General features: G+C 43.7%; 1 protein-coding gene across 1 annotated transcript in view; it reads left to right on the forward strand.

Moving 5' to 3' along the window:
- The first annotated feature begins 335 nt into the window (after window positions 1-335).
- Window positions 336-24,124, forward strand: part of wu:fb63a08 (zonadhesin) — a 38,068-nt gene continuing 14,279 nt past the window's right edge. The window contains exon 1 of the mRNA XM_068600016.1: window positions 336-513. Within this exon, the coding sequence (XP_068456117.1) occupies window positions 336-513 (178 nt within the window). The remainder of the gene's footprint in view (window positions 514-24,124) is intronic.

The following is a 24,124-nucleotide window of genomic DNA, read 5'->3' on the forward strand; positions in this document are numbered from 1 at the left end:
AACAAGAGGACCGAGTACAGTTTCAGTCTCACATCCTCCCAGTTTAACCTTCGGCGCCAAGCGTCATCAATCAGAGAGACAGAGATTTCACCGCGGGGATGTTTCATTAACCATAGCTGTGGTTACGTTACTGTCACAGTTGCATCACTAAAATATTTGTGGTGTAATTATTCCTGTAAACAAATCTTGCAATTTACTTTGCTTGCGTTAGCGGTGAAGTCACGTAAGGTGTGCCTGTTTGCTCTGTTTGAGAAGAGCTGCAATATATCCGCAAAAAGCTCCTCAAGGCGTCAGCGTGGGGAGCGTTTTGGACATCTAACAAAAAGTCCTTCGATATGCTCCCTCATCAGATCAAGCCGGACGAAGTGAAGTCCAGGAAGGACATCTCTGGATCATCAGTTCTGCAGAGGCTCGCGTGCTGTCAGCCCGCTACCTTACAAAGACTCCAGCCTGGACAGCAGAAAATTGGAGTGATGGTGGAAGCCAGGACCTCCTGCCGGCTTCAGCAGACTGGTACAGTCCTACACCTTCGCTCCTGAACCCCCTCCCATCGCTCCATGAAGCGCCGACAGTCGACTTATTGCCAATTAAAAGTGGACATAAGAGAATGTGCAGTTCCTACATTACTTATATCACCAGATAAGAATGAATGTCTTGCTTCAACACCATCAAGTGCAATAACCTCGGTGGTATTGATGAGCGTTGAGATGCTGGTCTATTTTATCAAAGTGTGACACATTATTAAGTTAATTGGATTGCGTAACATTTACCAGTGGATATGGAAGAAGAATGAACATCTAGGTTCAATAACCTGGATCTGCATCAAACATTAAGGCATGCGTTTCATCCCCGGTATCGCCACCATCAGCTGGTCCCAGTTGCTCACGCCGTAGTCTTTTTCTTGCTCAGGTGTCTGGCCTCACGCCAAGGTCGCACCAACGGGCCACCTGTCTTCCTCCTGCTGGGCCGCCACGAGTCGTGACAGAGTTTAACGGCGGCAGAGCGGTTGTTAAGCAGCCTTCTGCCAGGAGCTTCAGTGCAGGAGCCAGACAATGTTCTCCATCCATGAAGAAACACATTTCCCTACTATTCCTCTGAGCAGCTGGCTCACAAAAGGAGATAGAAAGGTGTAGGAAATCTGCTCAGGTGGTTAATTGTGATCACATGGTTCTTTCCCCCAGAGTGGACAGAAAGTCTTCCCGGCTTGCAGAGCCACGGCCGGATGCAAAGACAGGGAGCTCCCCGTTGTACCCAGCGAGCCTTTTCTTCAGTCTCCGACTCAGTACATGGAAATTAAAGCGATTCAGACGCAGAATGGGGACCCAGCAGGTGCAGAGCAAATTTGATAAGCATGAGCTGAGAAACCGCCGTAGGGTCAGTGCTTCCTGACGCGGCGCTCTTGTTCTGAGTCCAGTTTGTGTTGTGATGCTCACAGAACATGTGAGGCCGCTGGTGGTTAATTGCATCCGGTGCAAATCCCTGAAGGAGCTGCAGGGCTCGTGCACACAGGGCGCGCGGAGGGACGGTCAAAAATCCATATTAATAAAATATTGTACACTACCTTTCTTTAACAGAAGCACGCTGTGTGTTCTGCCAATGTTTTCTGAGACAGATGTGCAAAATAAAACCATGATGTTCATTTACTGGAGAAGAGGCGACTCAGGCATCGACTCGTTTCACACTAAAGAAATTCATTAATATCAGCAAAAGAAACAGAAACCACGTTTCTAAATACGAACACGCGAACATGTCAGCGAGAGATGCGTCTGAACTCGGGGTCGGCAACCTTTTTAATACGACGTTCCACTTAGAAACGCTCTTGTTTATCAGCGCGTCGTTTCACATTAAGGTTAACATTTACTTTAATGACAACACCGCATCAACGTTTAAAACCTATCCACAAATCTAATTTATGTTCATCCGTAAAGAGAGCGGAGCAGCGACGATGTTCTGTTGGAAGACAAGCTGGTTAGCATGTTAGCAAGTTAGCATTGCACTGGTTACCTCGACCATAAGCCAATGACCTCATTTACTGAATTGAAGTTATATATTCATATGTATGGAAGCCCATTTCCGCCACAAAAAAAGTTATAATTATTACCAACAAAAAACCTCTCAGAATTATAACTTGTTTTTGTTTTGTCATGATGACTTTAATTTGTCATAATTATAACAAAACAAAAAAGTCATAATTTCATTATGACTTTTTTTGGCGTCAATGGGCTTCCATACATTTGTGATAGCTTTTGAATTCTACATTTATTTTCTCTATACCTTTCAAAAATGAGCATTCCTCTCGTTTGTTGTTTCTTGTTTATTTTTCAGAAGTTCATGTCGGACTAATGGGAAGTTTTCTGCAGGTAGTTCTTCCACCGCTGAGCTCCGGCTGTACGTGAGCCTCCTGAGTCGGCATTGTTCTCCCGTACATGCTGAGGTAATTGAGAAGAACGCTGCAGCGATAGTCACATCTGCACTCCATCTAAATAAGCTGCTGCGTATCAGCAAAGTTATTAGAGATGAACACTTAAGATAGCCGTCCTTTCAGACTGCCAGATAAAGACAGCAATAACATTACATATTAGTTATGGGTCAAAAAGTGCAAAGCCGACACTGGAAAATACACAATGTGTTTATACAGTAAAGACGTTCAGTTAACATTACAATGTCATTTAAATGCTGCGTTTTCTTTAAATCAAACTTTGAAGACTAATGATAGAAAAATGTCATCGGCTAAAGCGCATCAGAGGAAACCTTTTAACGGGAAACAAATAGCAGCTTGCAAATGATTAAAACACTAAAATATCAAAAATAAATTTAAAAAATAAATCAGTTAAACTTTTAATTAATTAAAATAAGTGTATTTAATTCACTAGATGTTGCCTTTTATCTGTGAATATCTATAATTTCGCCATACATACTTCAATATTTAACTTTTCTTTCAATAGTAAATGTTATTCGTTCACTTTGCTGTCGCTTTAACTCAAAGTATTGTGTTGCATTGCTTCTGTTGGATTATTTCAGACACAATATCATCGCGGCCGCCTTCCCTTCTTCTTGCTAAGCACATATTGCCGTACAGGCGGCTGGAAAGCAGCACAGATTAGGTGATGCGTGCAGTTTGATGGAAGTCAGTGGGGGTTCAGCCTCACAGGCAACAGTGTTAGCTGTCACAAAGCATAGCAGCAGGAGAGGCCAGGAAAGGTGACAAGGAAGGAAGGAAGGAAGGAAGGAAGGAAGGAAGGAGGGAAGGAAATATTCTATTCAGAGCAGTGAGGAAGCAAAAGGGACCCGAGTGCAGAGAAGACACTGAAAAGATCATCAATGTGTATTATTTACGAGAAGAACTGCTTTTAAACGTAATTATGACGACAAATAAAATGGTTTAAGATGAAATAATGACAAAAGTTATTAGGACAAAGATTTGTAAACTTTGTTCCAGTTGATTTAAATCACTGATTTAAAGCTTCATTCAAAGCTAACTGACATTAAAATATATAATGTTGATCATTGGACCGCTTGTGTCATGATGATAAAACAGGAAGTGAAGCTCAGCGTCGCCATTTATTTTAATTTCACTGATGACCATTTGTTCACAATTAATGGAGGATAAAGGTCTTCTTAAATATCTTAAATAACTCTGTTCTGTTCTGGTGTTTGATTTTAGAGGATTTGATGGTTGTTGAAACAGTTGAGTATTTGTAGTAGTACACCATAGAATAGTAGTAGGATTAGGATTAGGATTAGGTTGATTACCTCCAACACAAACAAAAAGAGTAGATTTAAATTCTACATCAGAATGGCTTTAAACAATAATTTAACATCATTAAACTCCACATTTACCAAATAAACTACACAAGCAAATCAAACTCAAAGATCAGATGAAGTTACCATGTGCAAGTCTTTTCATTACATCATGACGTTAATTTAAACTTCTTTTCCTTCAAGCTCAAAGATCAAAATCAACAGAAAACAGCAAACAAACGATTTCTTCAAACTATTAGAAATGAAATGAATTCTTACCAGATGCGTCTGCGGTTGAACACGAGCTGTGACCTGGAGGAGGGCAAAGAGGATGCTAAGCTAACACCAAACATTTCATACCCGTGCTGATTGAGGCGTGCGCTGGTCAATCTGGTCCCTCCAGAAACACGGCTTGCATTCTGGGTTCCACTTTGTTTGCTTGGTTTTCTTCGGGCTCAGAGTTCACAGCTGCTCTTTGTTTCAACGCTCAAACTTGTTTAGATGCAACACATTTTATTCAAAATACAATTCATAAAAATCAATGTAAATGAATACAAGCATTAGAACTCCTTTGCGGTTCAACCGACTACTTGAAGAACGAGTTCAGGGAACCAGAGCCCGAGTTCACGAGCGCTTTGAAAATAAAAACTAGGCTTTTGAAACATTTCTGCATTTTCTTTTGAAAAGCGTTGACCTTCTCCAACACACAACAGCTGTCAGATGGCAGATAACAATATGAACTGCATTCAAAGCTGCATTCATAACTTGTTTGATAAAATGCAGGCAGCAAAACCAGCTGTAAACATTTTACATGATGATTGTCCGTTCACACCTCCAGCAGACAGGCGGCAATGTTAGCAGTTCTGTCATAAGTCACAGCGTATTAGATGAGCTAATATGCATGTTTAAAAAGTATTATCAAAACTTAAACTCCTTTTGTCTTTGGGAAAACTATACAAAGTCATACCTGAGTGGTAAAATGCTTTAAAACGCTACCAAGCAGCCGACACATCTGCGTTGGTTTTATCTCGAGGCCGGCGCCAAAAACCCGTCTTTATGTGTTTTTAGAAGCTTTTCGTTGGATGTTCTTGGAGTTGTTTTTTCTCTTACATTTTCACACGTGATGCAGGTCTCTTGTTCAGCTGAAGCGCTTTGAAGACGCTGTGAAGGCCGCGCTGCAGAGGACACGCCGCTGCCAGGATGCTGATGCACTTCAACGTCTCACAGCTGAGGCCGGCGGCCTCAAAATGTGACGTATTAAAGAGGGCGGCGGGATTATGAATATCAAAACAACCTTGCTCCTGCAGTCAGTCACTCCTTCACTGGATGTATTCAAGAGGGGCTTTTCATGAGTCATTATCATGCAGCACAAATCAAGCTAACAACAGTGAAGTGTGACGCGATCTCGACGCCGAGCCGAGAGACAAGAGGAGGAAAGCTGAAAAAGACACGACAGATCTGAGAATGTTATTGACATCAGTTCATCTTTCTAGCATCTCGTCCCAAAAGAAATGTAATGTTTGTTTCCACTTCTTCAGTCAATGGGGGAAACAATTATTTTTAAATGAGTGAATATTTGTATGCAAAATGTTCAGAGGAAGTTACACAGGGTCGTTTAGAAAGTGGAGCTTTCTTCGTTCTAAAATGTGAAGCCTCTGTCGGGGACTTGCTAACTCATAATCATCCTTGTTGAAGTAGATTGTCAGCATCTTGCTAATTACGCAGGAGAATATTGTTTAATGAGTTCATCCACCTAATCAACCATTACAGCAAACAATAAGAAAATCTGTCCTTGCATCGTTGTTGTAATTAGATTTCCTGTTTGTGAATCCCGAGCAGCTCGTCCCTGAGCCCAAAAGCACCGATTATTGAGTCACAGCTGAAGAAAGGTTCAGATATTTGTAGGGAATCAGTGTGTGCTGTAACTTAGCGTCGTGTCTTACATGTCCTCGTCTCCTGGTGAGCGGTCCGTAAGTTAAGCTGTGAAACTTGTTCTTGTAGTTTTCTTTTTTGTTTTATTTCAGTGCTGGAGCAGCATGCAGGCCGTTATTATGAAGTGAGTCAGAATCAGAGACACACATTGGTTTATTATTAGTCTTTTTAACACAAGGAAAACGCAGGAGGCTTTTACGCTGAATAAAGTATGACCTCAGCGTTCCTTCTTTATTATTTCATAGACAGCCGAGCCGGTACGGCGGCACAGAGTCGGCGTGCGTTTGGCTTTTCCCCGTTTCCTCTCCCCGTTCTCATCGTCTCCATTTCAGCCTCGGGTGAGTTATTTAGAGAGACGGCTCGGCCGAGAACAAATTCCCTCTCATTGTTGCTGTTGACTTATTCAGTTATTCGACCGTGTGGCAAATGGACACGATCTCCACAAATGGAACCTTCAGGTCTGAATGATTAATTGTCAAACGGCCGGTGCAGGTTTTTTAGCTGCGAGGGTTCTTGGACGTTTGTGCATCGAGCGCAGAGCCGCGCGGCGCCCGCCGAGCTGCACCAGCATGACCGTTTAAAACACAACGCCACGAGTACGACCGGATGTAGTTTGACTTGATTTAAACTATATTCAAACAGCAATACTTTTACTAGACACCCTGCTGGAGGGGGCCTGCTGCAGAGAGAATGAACCGACATTATGAGCTAGTGACGGAGGTAGAAAAATAAGGATAAATAATCCATACGCCGCGGATGCTGTCAAATATATTTGTAATAATACAAAAACTAAATGCCTGAGTTAATAAGATTACAGATATAAATGCACACAAACTGTCCACCATCAGTGTCGCTGCGTGATGACGCTTCATCGGGACAGATTCATGACTTAACGTCCAAGATTAAACTCATATGTACAAATTTAGAAACATCCATAAACTTTATTTTAGTCGTATCGCTCATAAGTCTGAATGTTGGCATATTGTGTTTTTTTTCTTGCACAAACCTGACTTTCCCTCCCGGCTCGTCTCCATTAGACTCAACTGCAAAGACAGCGCAGCGCTATTAAATATTAACAGAGTTATTAATTCATTCTTTGATTCCTCCAAAAAGCACCTTTATTATCAGTAATACTCTGTCATTAAAAGTTGCAACAAAAATCTAAAATAATTTATTGCATTCTTGTACAACAACAAAAAAAGTACCAAAACGCATAATAATAAAACATTTGAAGAATACAATTTAATAAACGACTGCTGTAAAAAATGGTTTATAATGCCCATAATTTAAATGTTCATCTGGTAAATATCTTTGCACGCTTTGAAACTGACAAACAGCCTAACAGGATAACGTCGCTTATTAGATTCAGTTTCTCATTATTTTTCCATTTCACGTCTCACACTCGCTGCACATTTTGTTCTTACATCACTAAAGTGCTGCGTGGTTTTGTGAGAGTTGTGTTTGTGTTGTGACCACAGCGACAGAACGACGTTTTCATTCTGCAGCTGCGCCGAATGAAGAGAAGTCCACATGACGGGCAACGTCCTGCTGTTGGGTTTCACTGACGATGACGTCGGTTGTAGAGTTCACGAACACATCAGCGATGCTCGTTGTTCCTCCTGAAGTGACGTGACGCAGGACCCACGGGTTCATGTGGAGGACCGGACTTTAAGTATGTTACTTTCAAGCTACATTGCTCATGTGCAGGCAATGCGTTGCTCATGTGCAAGCAATGCGTTGCTCACGTGCAAGCAATGCGTTGCTCGTGTGCAGGCGATGTGTTGCTCGTGTGCAGGCGATGTGTTGCTCGTGTGCAGGCGATGTGTTGCTCATGTGCAGGCGATGTGTTGCTCACGTGCAGGCAATGTGTTGCTGGTGTGCTCTGATTACGTTGGCATCCAGTCAATACGCCGGTCATCATTTTGCTTTAATGAAAACTCCTTCTGGTGAAGAATTGTGCATTTGCTGCTGGTGGATTTGCATCCCCTCCCCTCCTTTTCCAAAATAAAATGATCAACCCAGAAACATTGTCCTCGGTCCTCTCGCCCCTGAGGTTGTGTGGTGAGAGTTGGCGCCGGCTCACAGGTTGATGAGGGGAAGCGAGCCGCTCCGCCGCCTCCCACGGCGCCGGGCTCCAGTATTTCCAACGCATGAGCCGGAGCAGTGAGTGCAACCAATGCTGGTGTGATTAGTCTGGCTGGGGGGTAAATGAAAACCATTATCAAGCTTTTTCTCTCCGCCGCATCTCGATGCAAAGCGCAGGAGAGAGGTGATTTGAATTGCTAAAGCTGCACTGGCGACGCTCATCTGGAAGTGGACAGTCTGGGTTGGAGGCAGCGTCTCCACACGCTGACTTTGTTTTGTCATGTGTCTTGAAATGAGCGTCATTATCAACTGTGACGCTCTCAATTGGCTGATGTTGGACTGGTTGGGTCCTGCGGCGCGGCGGCCGTGTAATTTAGCTAAAAAGAAACGACGGAGCTGAGCCGTGATGTTCCGTTTCATTGACGGCGGAGAAGTAAAAGAACCGATAACGTGAACATGTCGACTCGGAAAGAAATACCTTCGAATGCCATTTCATGCCGTGGATGTATTTTTTGCAGATTTCAAACGAATCAATCCTGAGGCACCTTGTTCTGGGACTAATGTGCATCCATAGTTAATGAGCTACTATCTGAGGCCCAGGTTGTTAATTCTGCCCACAGAATGACTCGACTGTGCTGGAAGTTATCTCTGGAAAAGAGACAAATATAGAACGCTCGCTGCATATTTTCTTTTCCAAAAGCATCTCCCAGCTTATAATGAGCCTCACATTTAAATATGTAGTCTATTTCCTAAATATACCAGGCTCACTTACAACTGCAGCCTATGAAATGTGTGAGGTGACTGAGAGACGATATTTGAAACCTGCAGCAACACACACACTGACAACAATGACGCACAATAAAGTCAAGTCACAAAACCAACTGATATCACAGTTTCATTGTCATCATGCTCACAAAGCAAACGCACAACGTGTGCTTCCCTTTGACAGTGAACTCAACTGAAATAATTCAGATGGTAAATCGTGGAAACATTTATTTGGTGCAAACATGCAGATGAAGCCTCTGGGTGGGATAAATGCTCCAATAGAATTTATACATCAGCCATTACACAACAATCGTGACGCAGACAGACACATGTTTTCCTGTAACTGCCGGTGATTTCAGAGGCGTTATGCCAACTTATTTACACAAAACTGTTCTGTAAAGTTGAAAAAGAGAAATCACCCAGAGTCTATTTGCCAAATAATTGTCTTGGCGTATGTTCATATGAGTGTGTTATTCTCTTTTAATGAGCAGTGAAGCATAGTATGCTGAGGAAAGCTTAATAGTCCAAAAGGGACTTATCGAGAGTGATGAAAGAGACTAATCCTGAAGACGACACACTTCCAAGAGACAACAAAAGCTGGTGCGTGGAGAAGCCTCTCGTTGGCAAACATGGTGAGCGACGAATTTGGACGATGCAAAACGAGCCCATTGTGAGCAGGAGTGCACGAACACAAAACAGCAACAATTGCGTTACGAACAATGCAGAATGCAAACCGCGCTGGAGCCGCCTGATGTCAGCTGGCTTCCTGGTGGCTGGCTGCACCTGTTCTCTGTTTATTTGTCTTGAAGCGAGGTCTCTCCCTCTTTGTCTCGCAGCCTTTTCTCCTATTTTTACCTCCTTACATTCCTTTGTTTTCCTCCCTTCTCCCCCAGTTTTATTGCCGGGCATCCTCCCATGTATAATTCATGAGTGACACGCTTGTTTTTTCACGCCGCGTAGCGGCAGCCATGTCGTGCCGCCCTGAGGGGGTCTCATCTGTGCCAGCCTGTAATCTGTTTACACACAGAGCAACCGGCTCACACCTCTCCTCGCCAATTACACTCAATTCCTGGAATGGCCCTCTCGCTGACACGAGGTTGGTTGTGATCATCGTGTCCTTCAAACGAGGCAAAGACAGCGAGGGGAGCGACGCGGCGTGCATGTTTCTTTGCGGGACGGGTGAGGTAATTGGTTGATTGCTCGGCGTTGCGGCGCCGCTCCGGGCCGATGAAAGCGCTTCTCCGACTCTGACGGTCCGTCCGCTCGAGGCGGGGTTACAGGGCCTCCACGACGCCGACGCAGAATCTGACCATGAAGCTCATTCGCCGAGTTAGAGACTGAGAAGCTAAGTGGAGATCCATCTGAGAGCGCTGACAATTCATTGTGCACAAAGCCAAATCAGCATAAACAGTGCACACTGAGACACACACAGACACGCACGCACACACACCGTAGACACTGCAGGTAAATGGGGGAGAGTGCGGCGCTGTGTAGTGGGTAATGAGCGCTGATTGTTTGTGACGGGGCTGTAGTAAGGCTGATTTCCCAGCTGAGGAATGGGAGCTTTGTACACATCACAGGGCTGTCAGGGAAAGACAGAAAATGGGCGCATGGCTTCTTCAGAAAATAGACAGCCAGAACCACTTCACTGTCGAGCTGGAGAGCGCAGACGCAGGCACGCAGTGATAATGTGGGTATTTTATATATTTTGTGATGCAATTCGAGCCCATTTGAATGGAAATGTTCCACTTGGGCGTCACAGATTTGAGACGTGGGAAGAGAAACACGGCTGTTGTTCAAGGGCACCGTGAACTACTGACATCGTTTGTGCTGAAATCAGCAGGATGTTAGACACATACAGAGGGAAATCTTGTGTTTTGAATATGTTGGGGTTAGTTTAATGTCATCATCACCACCGTGATTAAGTATTGATTCACTTTCCATCCAAAGGCTTTAAACGTCCACACGTGTGAAGTTTCAGACTGAAAGGCTGCAGAAGAGTAAGTGCACTGTAAAGATGATTTCTCTGTTTTCTCTTTTATTGTGCACAAGCTACGTTTATATTTTGTCAGCTGTAATTCTCTTGATTAGTGAGCATATAAACTAAATGGATTTTGTTTGCATACTTTGCATTACGGCCTGAATTTATATCAGTTTTTCATTAGAGGTTTCCTTACACGATGACACATCGTCAATAATGCATCGATCTTGATGTGTTTTATTCATGAGCCTTACAGTGCAGATCATTAAAGACACCTTTTTCAAGATCTGACCACTAAATGGAGGCAAATGAATTCTTCTGAATATGTGATGAGAACATCGGCCTGTTGGGGTGAAGACGTCCACATCGACACTCGTGACCTGCAAGTTACCACCGAACAAAAAGCAAAACAATTAAACATATAAATTTATCTTATGACTCATGTTCAATTGGAAACTTTTGAGCAAGACATGCAATGTATTGCAACAAGGATGAGAATACTATGAGCCATTTGTGTCCTAAAGACAAGACATTAGAACGAACCCACCAGACAAGAAGATTTACCTAAAATAGGAATAAAACTGCAATCTAAATGAGATTATATGAGCTCCGTTACTACGTCACAAATCTATTAGAATGAAATAAGGTGAAATGAAAGACTATCTTCTGCCTCAATACGTGCACAGCTGTGCAAAGAGTTTAACCATTTCCACTTTGGACCCGTCCCACAGAATAAAGTCTACAAGAGTGAAAGATAAACTAACTAGAAGTTATTTGAGTGTTGGGTCTGGAACACATGAGCCTCAGAAGTCTCCCGTGGCGAGAAACTTCATCAATTAAAATGTTTTTTACCAGTAACGTGTTTTTTTCTCCACTAATTTGAATAATCCTGTGAATCCAAATTAATACCTATCTATTGTTATTGATTTTATAAAGACATGTACAATTTAAATGAATGGACTTTGATGAGTTTCATCCACAACGCTGTTGAAACTTCCCCTCAGACGATTCTGAAATAAGGAATCACTCAACCTCAGCCTGGAGAAAGACGGCTGTCTCCAGACGGACCAGCACGTCGCTGTATTTATGAATATTTTGACGGATAGAAAGGCTGCACATAACATTTCCCTTCGAGGGACAATAACGATTACGATTGCTTGACATTTAGCTGACTGATGTGCTCGAACAAGCTGGATGATCGTTATGTGTTTGGGTCCGATAGCCGACGACAAAGACTGAGTTCAGCGCCGCTCAGTGTGTTGCCTGCTGACTGGAGGGTACACCTGTGTCACCAGCGTCACCTGGGCTGTGTGGGTTGTACCATGACCCATGCATTCTGATGCAGTCATCTAGAAGCAACAGAAACCTGCAGATCCAGAGGAACATCCTCCAGTGCCCAGTGTCCTCATGGAGATGGTGTATCGGGCCGTCAGAGCGTAACCGATCAGTTGCAACGAGCCGCCCTCTGAAAAGCAAAGCGGGAAATATATTTAAGGAAGCTATGAGAACATTTTGTCAGCGTGTTGGCATTGTAAGGCACCAGAACATGATGCAAACATGGTTTAAATGAATCATGTGAAGCCTCACTGGGTCCCAGTACTTCCAGAAGCTCCTTTTAGTCTCAACTCCCATTTCCCTTCCTTTAGTGTTAGCTCCCCCTCAGGCCGGTTAGTGTACTGCAATTAGTCGCCACCATGGTGTAAGGCCATTTTGCATGTTTTGGTTATGTTGGGCGTCCCACCACTGGGGGGCGCTCTCTATAACGAGGAGAGTCATTCGGTCAGATGTTGCTCATTTGTGGGAAAGCAAAGAGTTTTTGACCGTTTTATGGGATGTTGTTTGGGACAGTGCTGCGAGAGAAAAGGAAGATTGTTCATGGTTTGTTTTATGATTTGAATACCGGCAACTAAGTTATGCCGATGGGGTTATTGTGGTTTTGCAGTAAGAATAAACATGAAGGACTTCACCACCGGACATCGTCTTTAATTAAACTCAAATGAGCAGCTAAGTAGAGCCTCATGGTTGAAGAGGCAACGGGGCACTATGAACATGGTATACGAGGGGTGGAGGCTGGTAATGTAACTGCTAATCTGTCATGTTGCTGCACTTAAAACAACAAACACAAGGGCATGAATAACCCTCAGCTGAGCCTCGTCCTTAAAGTGAACAAGATGACACAAACACAGTTTAAATGCGTCATACAAACAAAGTTTCTCTTCATTTTCTCCATCTTTTTACTTTGGTTCATCCCATAAATTAATTTGATAGAAAGAAGCCAATGCAAGGCGCATGATCTAGTGTGTGTGCTTGTAGTTTTCACTGAGACTTTACTGTTTCTGACATTCTCTTTTACTATGCAGACGTTGCTTTCTTTCCTTCTCAGTGGCCAGAAGCTCGCGTGTCTGGGTTCAGTGTTCACGCCGTGCTCGCTAACCTTCTTCACAATCCATGAGACAAACTCTCCTCGGGGATGTGACTTAGGCAGAAAGGGACCGGCCCTGACCTTTTATCACCATATGCCTCTCAAATATATTAGTGATCTGCATTCATTCAGTGTAATTCTCCATATGGCTTCAACAGCAGGTGGACATAATGCTGCAGGCGTCCGTCTACCTGCTCACCTTTTATATTTACTTTGCTCCGCGCCGCCGTTAGCTTCTCCTGAGCTACAATCGGTGGGTCGCTCTTTGACCTCGGCTCAACGCCCGACTACACTGTCCAATCATTCTTTACTGGCTCCGCTCGCCCACTATCTCACTTCATCCCCATTGATTTTGGTCATTTTATACCTGAACAAAGTCATTCATTTGCTTATGACTGCGTCTGGGTGCAGTTCATTAGTCTGGCCCAGCTGTGGTGCAGGCAGATGCCTGTCGGGCCGTAAGGATCCATCACGGAGCCGCCGAGGCCTGAAGAACGCAGGACAGCAGCTCGCATGCAGACAACCACAAGCGACCGAGGCTTCAGCACCGAGAGGTTTTAGTTCACGACAAGTTGTTTATTAACTGGGAACGACTCTTCCTTGGGTTCATATTCAAACCATATATTGTCATATAGAAGAAAAAATGTCACTCACCACACCAGGCTACAGAAAACAATGCAGTTATGACACTATTGTATTAAATCCACACAGAATAGAATAAAAAAACACTCTCAGTTCATGTAATGAAGCTCGGGCGTAAATTCACTCTTCACACTTTATTTATAATCTCAGTTTCTAGATCTCACAGTGATCGGTCCATCAGCTGGTCGCGGTTATGTACGTTAAACCTGTTCATACCACAGCGCTGTTGTCAAACTTTTAACCGGGTTTCCTCTTCGTTTTCTCTTCCAGCTCAGACCGGCGTGACGCTCCTTCACCCGGATGCTCCGGTCAGACTCATTCCTGCTCGTCGCTCATCAGGTTACAGCGACTCGCTTCTTCACCTCCACCTGCAGCGTCTGGAGGATTCTTCCTTCACGGAGATCAGCATCACTTCCTTCTGCTCATCCGACTCAGGATGGAGACCAATCCCCGAAGAATTTGCTCTATTCAAATATATCCAATTTGGTAAAACTCTAAACTCTCTCCTGATTAAAATCCGTTCATATCGCAAAGATCAAAACCTCTTTCATAACTCTTGAGGTTTAAAACACAGCAAACAGTTCCAGAGATGCACCTGCGTACCTTTCTGTTTGTTGTGGTATCCTAGTGGGACTCCTGCTCGTGTGCTTTGTTTAATAACTGGGTTAAGCTTTAAATATAATTATGTTTGATTACCAACAATAGGATTGTTTCAAGAGCATTATCTTCATTACCAGAGTTAATAAACTATATCTGAACCCTCAACTGTCAGACACCTTTCTTCTTTTTGTTGTGTAAGCCTCAACTTCTCCATATTCTCTATTGGATTCACTATATTTTGTGTGATTATAAATACACTAATGTGTCATTCCAATTCTATTTGCAATTAAAGACAACTAAAAGTTTGATATATTGTCATAAAAAACGCACAAACAAAGCTTTTACTTTTATGTCTCTGGAGATCAGATGACTTGCAGCGACGGCAGAAACAACACCTGTCACAGAGTAAAAGAGTTTATCTGAATGAACAAAACACTCACACACACTCACACACACACGTGTGAGTCCTTGATTATCTGCGAGACGCCGTCGATGTGGACGCAGTGGTCTTCTGTAACGTCCGCGTTGACATCGTCCACATGGATATGTTATTATACTTTCTCAGAGATGCTTGAATCCTCCATTGTTCTTACAGATATAATGTAAGGATGACCAACAGAAACATCCCATGCCATAGATGTTTATGTTAACTATCAGGAAATGGGCTTATTAATAGAATAATCCATCACAATCTCCTGATCAGAAAAGAGAATTTTCGTTAAAAGCTCCTCAAAATGTTCCTCCATCGTCCAATGCAGCCTCTCCAGAGAGTCAAAGTGCTGCAGGTTCATGACGGTGGTTATTTTATTGGACAGCGTATGCTGTGTGTATGTTTTATATATATATTACTGAGAGGTTTTATCATTCCTGTATGAATGAACTGTGGAGAATCGAGCTGACGTGTAGCGTGTTCATGTTAATTATGACGTGAATATTTGTCAAAACGAGCAGCAACACTCGGAGAGGAAAAGAGACTCAGCGTCAAGTGTTATTATCTAAATGATGTATGATTGTTTTTCTTATTTTTATGTTGGAAAAAGATATGCGGGGACGTAGGACCATAGAAACAAAGAGCTGACCTCGAGGGGGAAAGAAGGAGGGTTGAGCGGGTGGGGGAGGGGCGGTGGAGGAGAGATGATGGAGAGGATGGAGGACTGCTTGAATAAAGGCATGAGATGAAAACGCCTCGATCAGACGCCACAGAAGGAGAAATATATACTGATGAAACAACAAAATCTGCCTATTTGTCTGCAGTGTTTTCATGATGAGGCTTATTCCATCATAAAAACAGTCCAGTTCAATATCCTCTCTCATAAACACTCACAGTTGGATGATTAACGTCTGCCTGTCGGTCCTGCAGCTCGCACTCTAAACATTTGATTTTTCTACTAAATATTGGTGCAAATGCAATTTTTTTTTGCTTTTCCACATGAATCATTTCAATAAGATGCAAAAAAGGGTAAATTTTAACGCACCGTTGTATCATAGCACCATGTGTGTGAATCAGTCGCACAACTCGGCCGCTCTTCTTCCGCCGGTGAGCGTTTCCTTTAGCCTCTGTCACTTTCCACAAATTGCACATTTCAAAGTGTTGTTATTTTAGTTTCCTTTACTGCTTTTCATGCGCGGCGAAGATCACTTTAAAGATTTCGTGTGTCATTCTGCAATTTCCCAAATAACCGCCGCCCTCACCACCACTTTGTGTCCGCGATGGAAAAGAGAGTCCATAAATTGGGCTTGGTGGTCAAATGATGAGCCCGTTTTGAATCAATAGAACGCTGCACCCTCGCAACAGCTTTTTCATTTGACATTTTAAAAGGACGTGTTTGCTGGGTGGGCAATAGAACGCCGGCTATTGTCCCTTTGTGGCGCTCAGATTGTTTATCGACTCGGCGGCATGCGGCCGCGGCCTCTGGAGACAAACTCACTGGGCGTCTGGGCGCCAACACCCGGGTTGCATCAGAGACGTGACGGTCGCACAACTTTTACAATGCAAACATACATGATGAGTGCCCACACACACACACACACACACACACACAGGCATGTGGACCTCCAAGGAAGGAACAATCTGGCTCAGTGGAGTGGACCTGATGCAAGCATAGAGCAAATCATTGTAACGTCCCTGAACGGTGTCTCTTTTAAAGATAGGACTCGTGGATTCAGAAACACATGAAGTATTTATTCCCAACGCTCATTCTGCCTTTTGATGGAAGGTCTGGCTCCAAATCAGTGGCTCCTGAGCCTGATGATGAAGTACTGGGACCCCTGAAAGGCCTTCAATGTGCTGGATGATGCTGGTAGATGTTTGGTAGCATCTCTCCCGTTACCATCGGCGTGTAGAGATGGGTGCTGTTAGCTGATTAAAGAAGGATCCAAACATGCACCCACTCAGATAATTACAGATTAGCTCCTATTTGCATACATAAAGCAGTGCATCGATTATTAAAACATACCTCCTACCGTGCATATTCTTTATTAATTGCTTTCATTTCGTATTCAGAGTTGCGTTTGGCAACTTCAAATTATATTCAGCTCCCAAGTCTAATCCCGATATCCTGATTCATGTCCCGGTACCTTTTCGTTCGTGGTATCAGAGTTGCTCCGCGTTGAGATAAAGTGCGTCTTCACGACTCTAAAAAAAAGCCGCTGTGCCATTTGTAGCTTCTCCTCTGATATTTGACGGTTGACATTCAAATGCGGGCGCTTTCCACGCGGCCGCGGCTGCTTACCGGTGTCTGTTTCAGCTGGGTTGAGCATCAGGGTACGTAGGTTGGTGCTGCAGGCGAAGACGGATCTTCAGAACATAATGAGGGGTTCGCCGGGGCGCCTCCGAGCCGGGCGCCTTTACAGAAAAAGGAGAAAAATACTTTCATTCTTCCTGTCAGGGCGCAGAGGCTGCACCTGAGGCTAACGCGCCGCTGTTTGAATACGTGCAGATCGCTCACTAATTAGAATACCAAAGGTTTCATCTGCTCACTGTTTCTGCTTTTACGTCGTTAAATGAAACGAAGGAGCTCTTCCTCTCGGTCCTGTGGACCGTCACACACCACAGACGCATGTTTTGAGTGGTGGGAAAAAGAAGGTAAGAAACAGAAAAGAATCAAGGCACAACAAAGAAGCAGTGCAAAGAATGTGTGTGTGTGTGCGTGTGTGTGTGTGTGTGTGTGTGTGTGTGTGTGTGTGTGTGTGTGTGTGTGTGTGTGTGTGTGTAAAAGCTTTGATTGTCCCTATACGCTCGACTGCACAGGATTCTGGGCAGCAACCTTTTTGCTTGAAACTTCAAGACTTCTTTCCCGTTATCTCTCTCTCTCTCTCTCTCTCTCTCTCTCTCTCTCTCTCTCTCTCTCTCTCTCTCTCTCTCTCTCTCTCTCTCTCTCTGCCTGTTTGTCATTCTTGTTTGTTCTGCGTCCTTCTTCTTCTCCCCGTGTCGTCGTGGTGGACCGGCGTGGATGTGATTCCTGCAGCTCTGCTGGAGACCTGCATCTCATCACAGACCGGTCTCGGGTGGTTGGGCGAGCGAATCAAATCCCGGGCAGCACGACCAAAACGATTTTCAGTTTGAGACCGCAGACCTCGTCTCACATCTCAGTCATCGGGCCGCGTTCAATTGGATGCATTCGATTCAATTCAGGTCATATATATATGAAGGAACAAAAGCTCAAGAGGGGCATGGAAACATGGAGTTTAACCTACGATGTCGACTCCGTTGAAGCTTCTGGGAATACTTCCTCTCTCCTGAAACGACCAAACAACACAAGATCACACAATCAAGTCCACAGAGACGCTGAATGAAAAGCAATGCGACAAATTCTGCTTCTGCAGTCAAATGACTGTTGTGACCAAACACTAAAAAATGTGTTTCCGGCCGAGCGTGTCGGCCCAACGGGGACAAAAGTTATGAGTTAGAGAAGCACGAGTCAAAGTACAGCCTTTAAATAAATGTTTTTATGCTCATGAGGCATGAGAAGTAAAACTGTTGAGGTCATCTCAGAGTGTGAGACATTCCCACCTCTACTTATGAGCACTGTGTGTTTCATTAACAAGGAGACGATCCTCTGAAATAGCAGTTAAGTCATCTTGTTTTTTCTCTTGACCGTGCTGATGATGTCATACTTGCTAGCTCTGTTAGCGCTGCACCTTTTTACAGTCCTGGCAGTAAATACGTGAATATTCTGACACAAATCAAATTATTAAAATAGTAATTCAGCTCCTGATGGATGGATGGTAAAAATAAAGAAGTTGCTTGTCATGCTAAACCCACAGAGAAGCTCTGCGGAGTATTTCAGTCTCGCCGCGTGGTTTCCATCCGGACGAGCCCTGCAGGCTACCTGCCCTCCACCTGCAGAGGAAGCGGCTGCAGCCGGGGAACTTAATGCAGACGCCGGCAGCTCGGGAGCAGTTTCCCTCAGGAGATGTTGGAGAGCCAAACAGAGCTAACAGCAACGTGGATACAGACACAATCACAATATGTCAGCGTGTGTTTACACCTTTTCTCCGACGCTCCCGAGGGGCCGAAGTAAATCGAGTTAATACGAGTCAAAGAGTTTGTTTATTCACGAGCAAATCATCAAGAGATTATTTATTTAATTCACCTTACTCGCGCAGAGGCCTGCATGGATTGGCATCTCCTGTACAAACACTATCACACTGAGCGAGGTGCTGTTGATGTGTCCGACAGCTCAAGGTCCTGAATGTCTTCACACACCTTTAACTGACAACAGAAGGACTTCAGCATTCAGAAAGCAGCCGATGTTGTTGTGTGTGGACAGAAAGTGTTGGGCCACTGACATCGGCCAGTTAGCTCAGTAAACTACTGTGTGTGTGTGTGTGTGTGCTTGTGTGTGTGTCTCCGTCTCGGTTGACCTTTTGCTGATTGTGAATTAAGTGTCGGTGAGTGCTTCGGGTTCCCGGCCTTTGAAGGTTATACGGACCAGTGTTCACCAGCGGGCCGATGAACAGCGAGTACACGGGGACGCTGGAGTCTCTCCGTCTCGTCCTTGTTCCCGTTTCCCCCACAGCGACCTCCTGCATGCCTCCATCTTTCTGCACATGGGATGTCTTCACACCCACTCCCTGGGAGACGGAGGGACGCCGAAAATGAAAAGAAAAACAATTAGCATCGCTGATGGGCCCGTGCGAGGTAATGAAATTGTGCGTCTCATTGTAGCGTGTAATGGAGAGCAGTTTGAAGTTAATTGAGGGGAGATGGGACACCGGGCCGCCGCCTGCTGCAGCATTGTGCTCGGGCTCAGGGTTTATCAGGGAGAATCAGTGAACCCAGAGGAAAACAATCCCTTATCAGAACTCATAAATGGGAATTATCTTGCTTTAGCAGACCAGATAGCGAGATCAATTGTTATTATAATTAAATTCATATTCTTTTCATCTGTTTCTGGGTCAGGTTCAGAGCTCCGTTCAGACTGAATGTTCCAGTCCGAGTCTGACAATATTTCTGCTTCATTCATCCTCATATATGTATTTCAGGGCCTTTCCTTTAATGTAAAATGAATATTCAATTTAGTTTAACGTCGTGCATCAGCACGAGCAAATCAAAGATGTTTTTTTAAATGCAGTCTGGTTACTAAACCAGCAGAAACTTTACTGTCATGGCTCTCAGGTAGTTTTCAGAAGGCAATAGAGTGCCACCTACTGGTGGAAAGATGCATGACGTCAACGCTCTGCTCCTCTTGCTCAGTCAGAGCCTCCTGGATGTGTGTAGAGAACCAGCTGAGCAATTAGGAAGCGACCATAGGAATGTAAAAGAGCTGAAGTACAGCCAGCAATACAAAACAACAACCTGGTACTTACAAATGTTTCAGTTGATTGTTCGAGTGTCATTTATGATGCTCATGATGGTGTCATTTATAACAATAATGATGCTAATCTTGTGCATTTACCTTTTTGCAGCATTATGAAGCCGGATAAAAGATCAGAAAAAATGACTCTGGTTTGGGCTGATGTGTGCGTGTGTGTGTGTGTGTGTGTGTGTGTGTGTGTGTGTGTGGTGGACGTTCCTCTCACCTCCTCACACACAGTGTTGACAAAAGACAATTAGCCGCATCTTGCCGACAGTATTGATCATGTCTGTCTGCAGAGCAGAACCACAGCACCTGTGTTCATTAAACAACCTGTTTAGCAACCAGGCGGCGGGCGCAGGGGTCGAGCCGCAGGCCCAGAAACACCTGCAAGATCACACGGAAACGTTTCAGCCGAGCGTGACAGGAGGAAGGAACCGAGAACGGAGGACAACGTGTGACCTTCAAGAAAAGGAAAGACAGAAATGAACCAAAAACACAAACAGGATCTGGGGGTGTTTATTGCCGCATTAATTGGAATGAAACAGAGGTTATTTATTGCTTTATTGCTTTATAAACACGTGTTCCCTTTCCAGGCCCGGGGGGTGAATTGTTAACAAGTTTGACTTGTCCCTGTGAAATTAAGAAATGCTTTGGCAAGTCAGATGATTCAATGAATAATAAACAGACGCTGCATGTTGAGGTCTGATTTGTTTTGATATGCTCGTTTTATTTGGCGCGACTGAAGCGATTGTTTTAACTTATAGCTTACTTCACGTTGCTTTCCTTTCACCCTTCAGTACAAACTCTTCATTCTGAAAACCTGATTGAAACTACAGCGTTTTCCAGCTGACAGATTATAAATGACAGATCAGTTTGTGCCCATAAATAGTCTTTAAAATGCTATATCACAGACCCACTGAAGCAGTTATCAATGTCCTAAACATTCATGGGTTTGTGTCATTTACTACTATAGTTATCACTTATAGTATTTTATACTATATATTGTTCAAGCACTAACTCTCCTGCAGTTTGTTGAAGACCATACAAGTTGTTTTATACACTTTAGAATTAGAAAAGAAATGCCAAAATATACACACATCATTTTTCATGTGATTAATTTGCAAGCTGATTTTTCAAACTGTAGTTTGTGTCATCACCCGTGCTACTTTTAACCAAGCGCAAATATTACACAGCAAAAAAGCACCTCAAATTATAGTTTTTCAGAGCTTTCACACATAAAATCACATGTAAAACATTCACTGTGGTCCAACAACAGGAAGCTCTGTCGTCAGACAGAAAACTCATTCTGACCTTTCACAATAAAATCCCTGGACACAAAAACTGTGAAAGTGCACTGAATTCAGCATATTGCTAAAAGGAAACTAAATAAAATAGTTCACAGTAGTTTAGGTCAGTGTTTCAGAAAACTTTTATTCCAGCGTCAAACCTAAAAAAAAAAAATCATCGCCACCAAATTTGCAATCGGCCTGATCTATAAATCCTGAGAAGAGCAAATATGTGTTGAAATGAACATTTGTGATCATGTCCTGATATTATCTTGAAGAGATTTGTGTAATAAATCTGAACTTGCATGAGAAATAAACATCACACAGACATGAAGGCTCCCTCGTGTGGCTCAAACGTGTACTGCAGACAAACACATTCAATAAAAAACCATGAAATAAATTCTGCAAATGTATTTGGCGACACGAGTGACCTCTCCTGCGTCCCACCTGTCTGAGGAAGTGACAAACAAACACCTGCCAGATTGTCCAACAGGATGCCGGCCCTGCGTGTGAAGGCCTTCGCCCTGCGCATCCACAGAAAAGCTCAAAGATTTCAGTTAAACCTCGGGACATGGATGAGGATTCGTTATCATGGCTGCTTTCCCACTGGTCTCCTTGACCTTCACCCTCCATTAAATCATTGGGCATGGTCTCAGACAGCGAACAGAAGAAGCAGCGTGATCCCAGTTGTCCTCATTTAATTCCCACATCTGAAGGAAGGGAACGAGTTTATGAATGAAAGCCCAATAAAATGGTAGTTCTGCAGCTGTGACATGAGGCAGAGCTCAGGGTGTGACCCGTCTTACCCTGCGTTGTCCATCAACCGCGACCTTGACCTGCTGCTGCAGCCGAGCACGCCTCCAGGGACCGCGGGCGGCGAGGAAACAAACAAACTGGGAGGAAGATTTTCATATGCCGTCGGCTGGCCTATTCTTAGATGAAAGGCTGCATCGGGGATTGATTTTTGTGTTTTTCAGCAGAGGTGACCTTTGGCTGCGAGTCTGGTAACAACTGAACTCTGACAAAATGTCGAAGAAGCGCTTGAATGGAAAGGCTGAGCGACGGTCGGCCGAGACGGGCCAAATATTTTCCAAGAGAGAAAAAAGATTCAGGGTCATGTGTGAGGGTTCGGCTCATGAAATGTGACAGCAACAAAGTGTGCCGTGGTTTGGCTCGACTATTTTCAACATGGCGGCTGGGAGGCAAACGTTCTCATTACGCAGCTAAGCGGGACATTAAAGTTTGCCCGTCATGTAACCTCGACCTGTTCTCCTCCTCAAGTGACTTCACAACCTTAAAAACAAACCAGAAATTAAAAAAGAAAACGATTGAATTGCTTCTGGGGCCTCAAAGCCCAGACGTCATTAGCAGAAGTAACTATTCCAAAATCTGCCTCAATTACCGATTAAAATCATTCACATTGTGTGTTGAGAAATTACCAATTTGTATAAAAAAACGGACAAAAACGTAGTAAATGTTGAGCTCAGTAACGTTTGATTGTGTCACTCTTACAAATAACACAACTGTTCATGATAATCCAGTGAGACATTACGAATGTTCGTCTTCTGTTCTCCAGCTTCAGACTCGCTTCGTCTCTTTTGCATGAGGCAATATTTCGGTCAACTCGTCCTCGTGCTATTACAGAGAATACTTCTCTTCCTGGAGATCTGTAAAAAAAAAATTATACCGTATCATTTGCTCCTTTTTTGTAAAATGACATTTTGCTTAGCGAGCTGTTCTTTTTCCGCCACACAGGGACTCTGGCAAAGAGGAATTTCAAAGAGCAAACACAGGCGTGTGACCTGTTAGTCATGGATCACGCATTTTCAGGACACAGTGATCCTCAGAAAAGCCGGTTTATTACTTTGAACTTGGTCTCGGCCCCTCGCTGCTCTTGTTCCCACTTCCTGTGGGCGAGGTTGATTATTAATGGCCTTTTTATTTGTTGACTGAAGACAGGTAAGGGGTACGAGGACAAGAACAGGTTCATGGATTTATAGGTATGAAATTCAGCTGCATTTTCTGATTATGTCCTCTTTCTGTTTTTAAGGTAATAAGGGTTATTGATAAGGTGAGCATGTGGTGTCGTGTGTTGCCTCCTCAGACAGAGACGTTGCTACGATGGTTCATGCATCGTGATCGTTACCTCACAGGTGTATCTCTGAACACACCTGACCTCAGGTTAGGCCTTATCGGCATGGACAACTCCCTCCAGTGACTCCAGGGCCGTCTTCACATGGAAGCCTTTGATCCTGAAACAATCAGGATCGGCTGCTCGGCTGCTCGCCTCGGGGCGAGGAAAACGCCAAGTCGGGCTGACACATCTTTATCGGCCGAGTGATAAAATATAATTAGAAACGCCGTTTTTCCAGAGCTGATGAGGATGTCATCTTGGTTGAGAGTTGTGCATGTGCACAGCTGATCGGGCACGTGTGAGCAAGCTTTTCAATGTCTGGAAACAGCAGTTTAGTTGAATTCGAGATAAGAATAGAGCCGAAACTCCAGATTAAATTACTTAAATAAAGATTTGACATGACAATAAATATCTTAACAAATTGGCTTTCCAGATGTGCTATTAGTGAGCATATAATACATTAGCAAGGGGCCCAACGTTGAGGGGTCAGATATACATATAAACACGTATTTGGTGGAAAAACCTGTACACAAGTGAGACTTTACGAGCACTAAATGTGTTTTCTGTGTTCACGTTTAATAAATTTACATAGAAAAATACTTTTTAGTTGTTTCATTTGTTTCAAAATGGGCTCTACAGCATATATATATATATATATATATATATATGTGCATATTTGATCAGTCCAGCGGTCGCCAACACGTTTAATGAATTGCCGCCACAGACACGACGGAT

Source organism: Clinocottus analis, unplaced genomic scaffold (genome assembly GCF_023055335.1).
Source record: "Clinocottus analis isolate CAN_PGR_092001 unplaced genomic scaffold, fCliAna1.0.p SCAF_11, whole genome shotgun sequence".
NCBI classification, from domain to species: Eukaryota; Metazoa; Chordata; class Actinopteri; order Perciformes; family Cottidae; genus Clinocottus; species Clinocottus analis.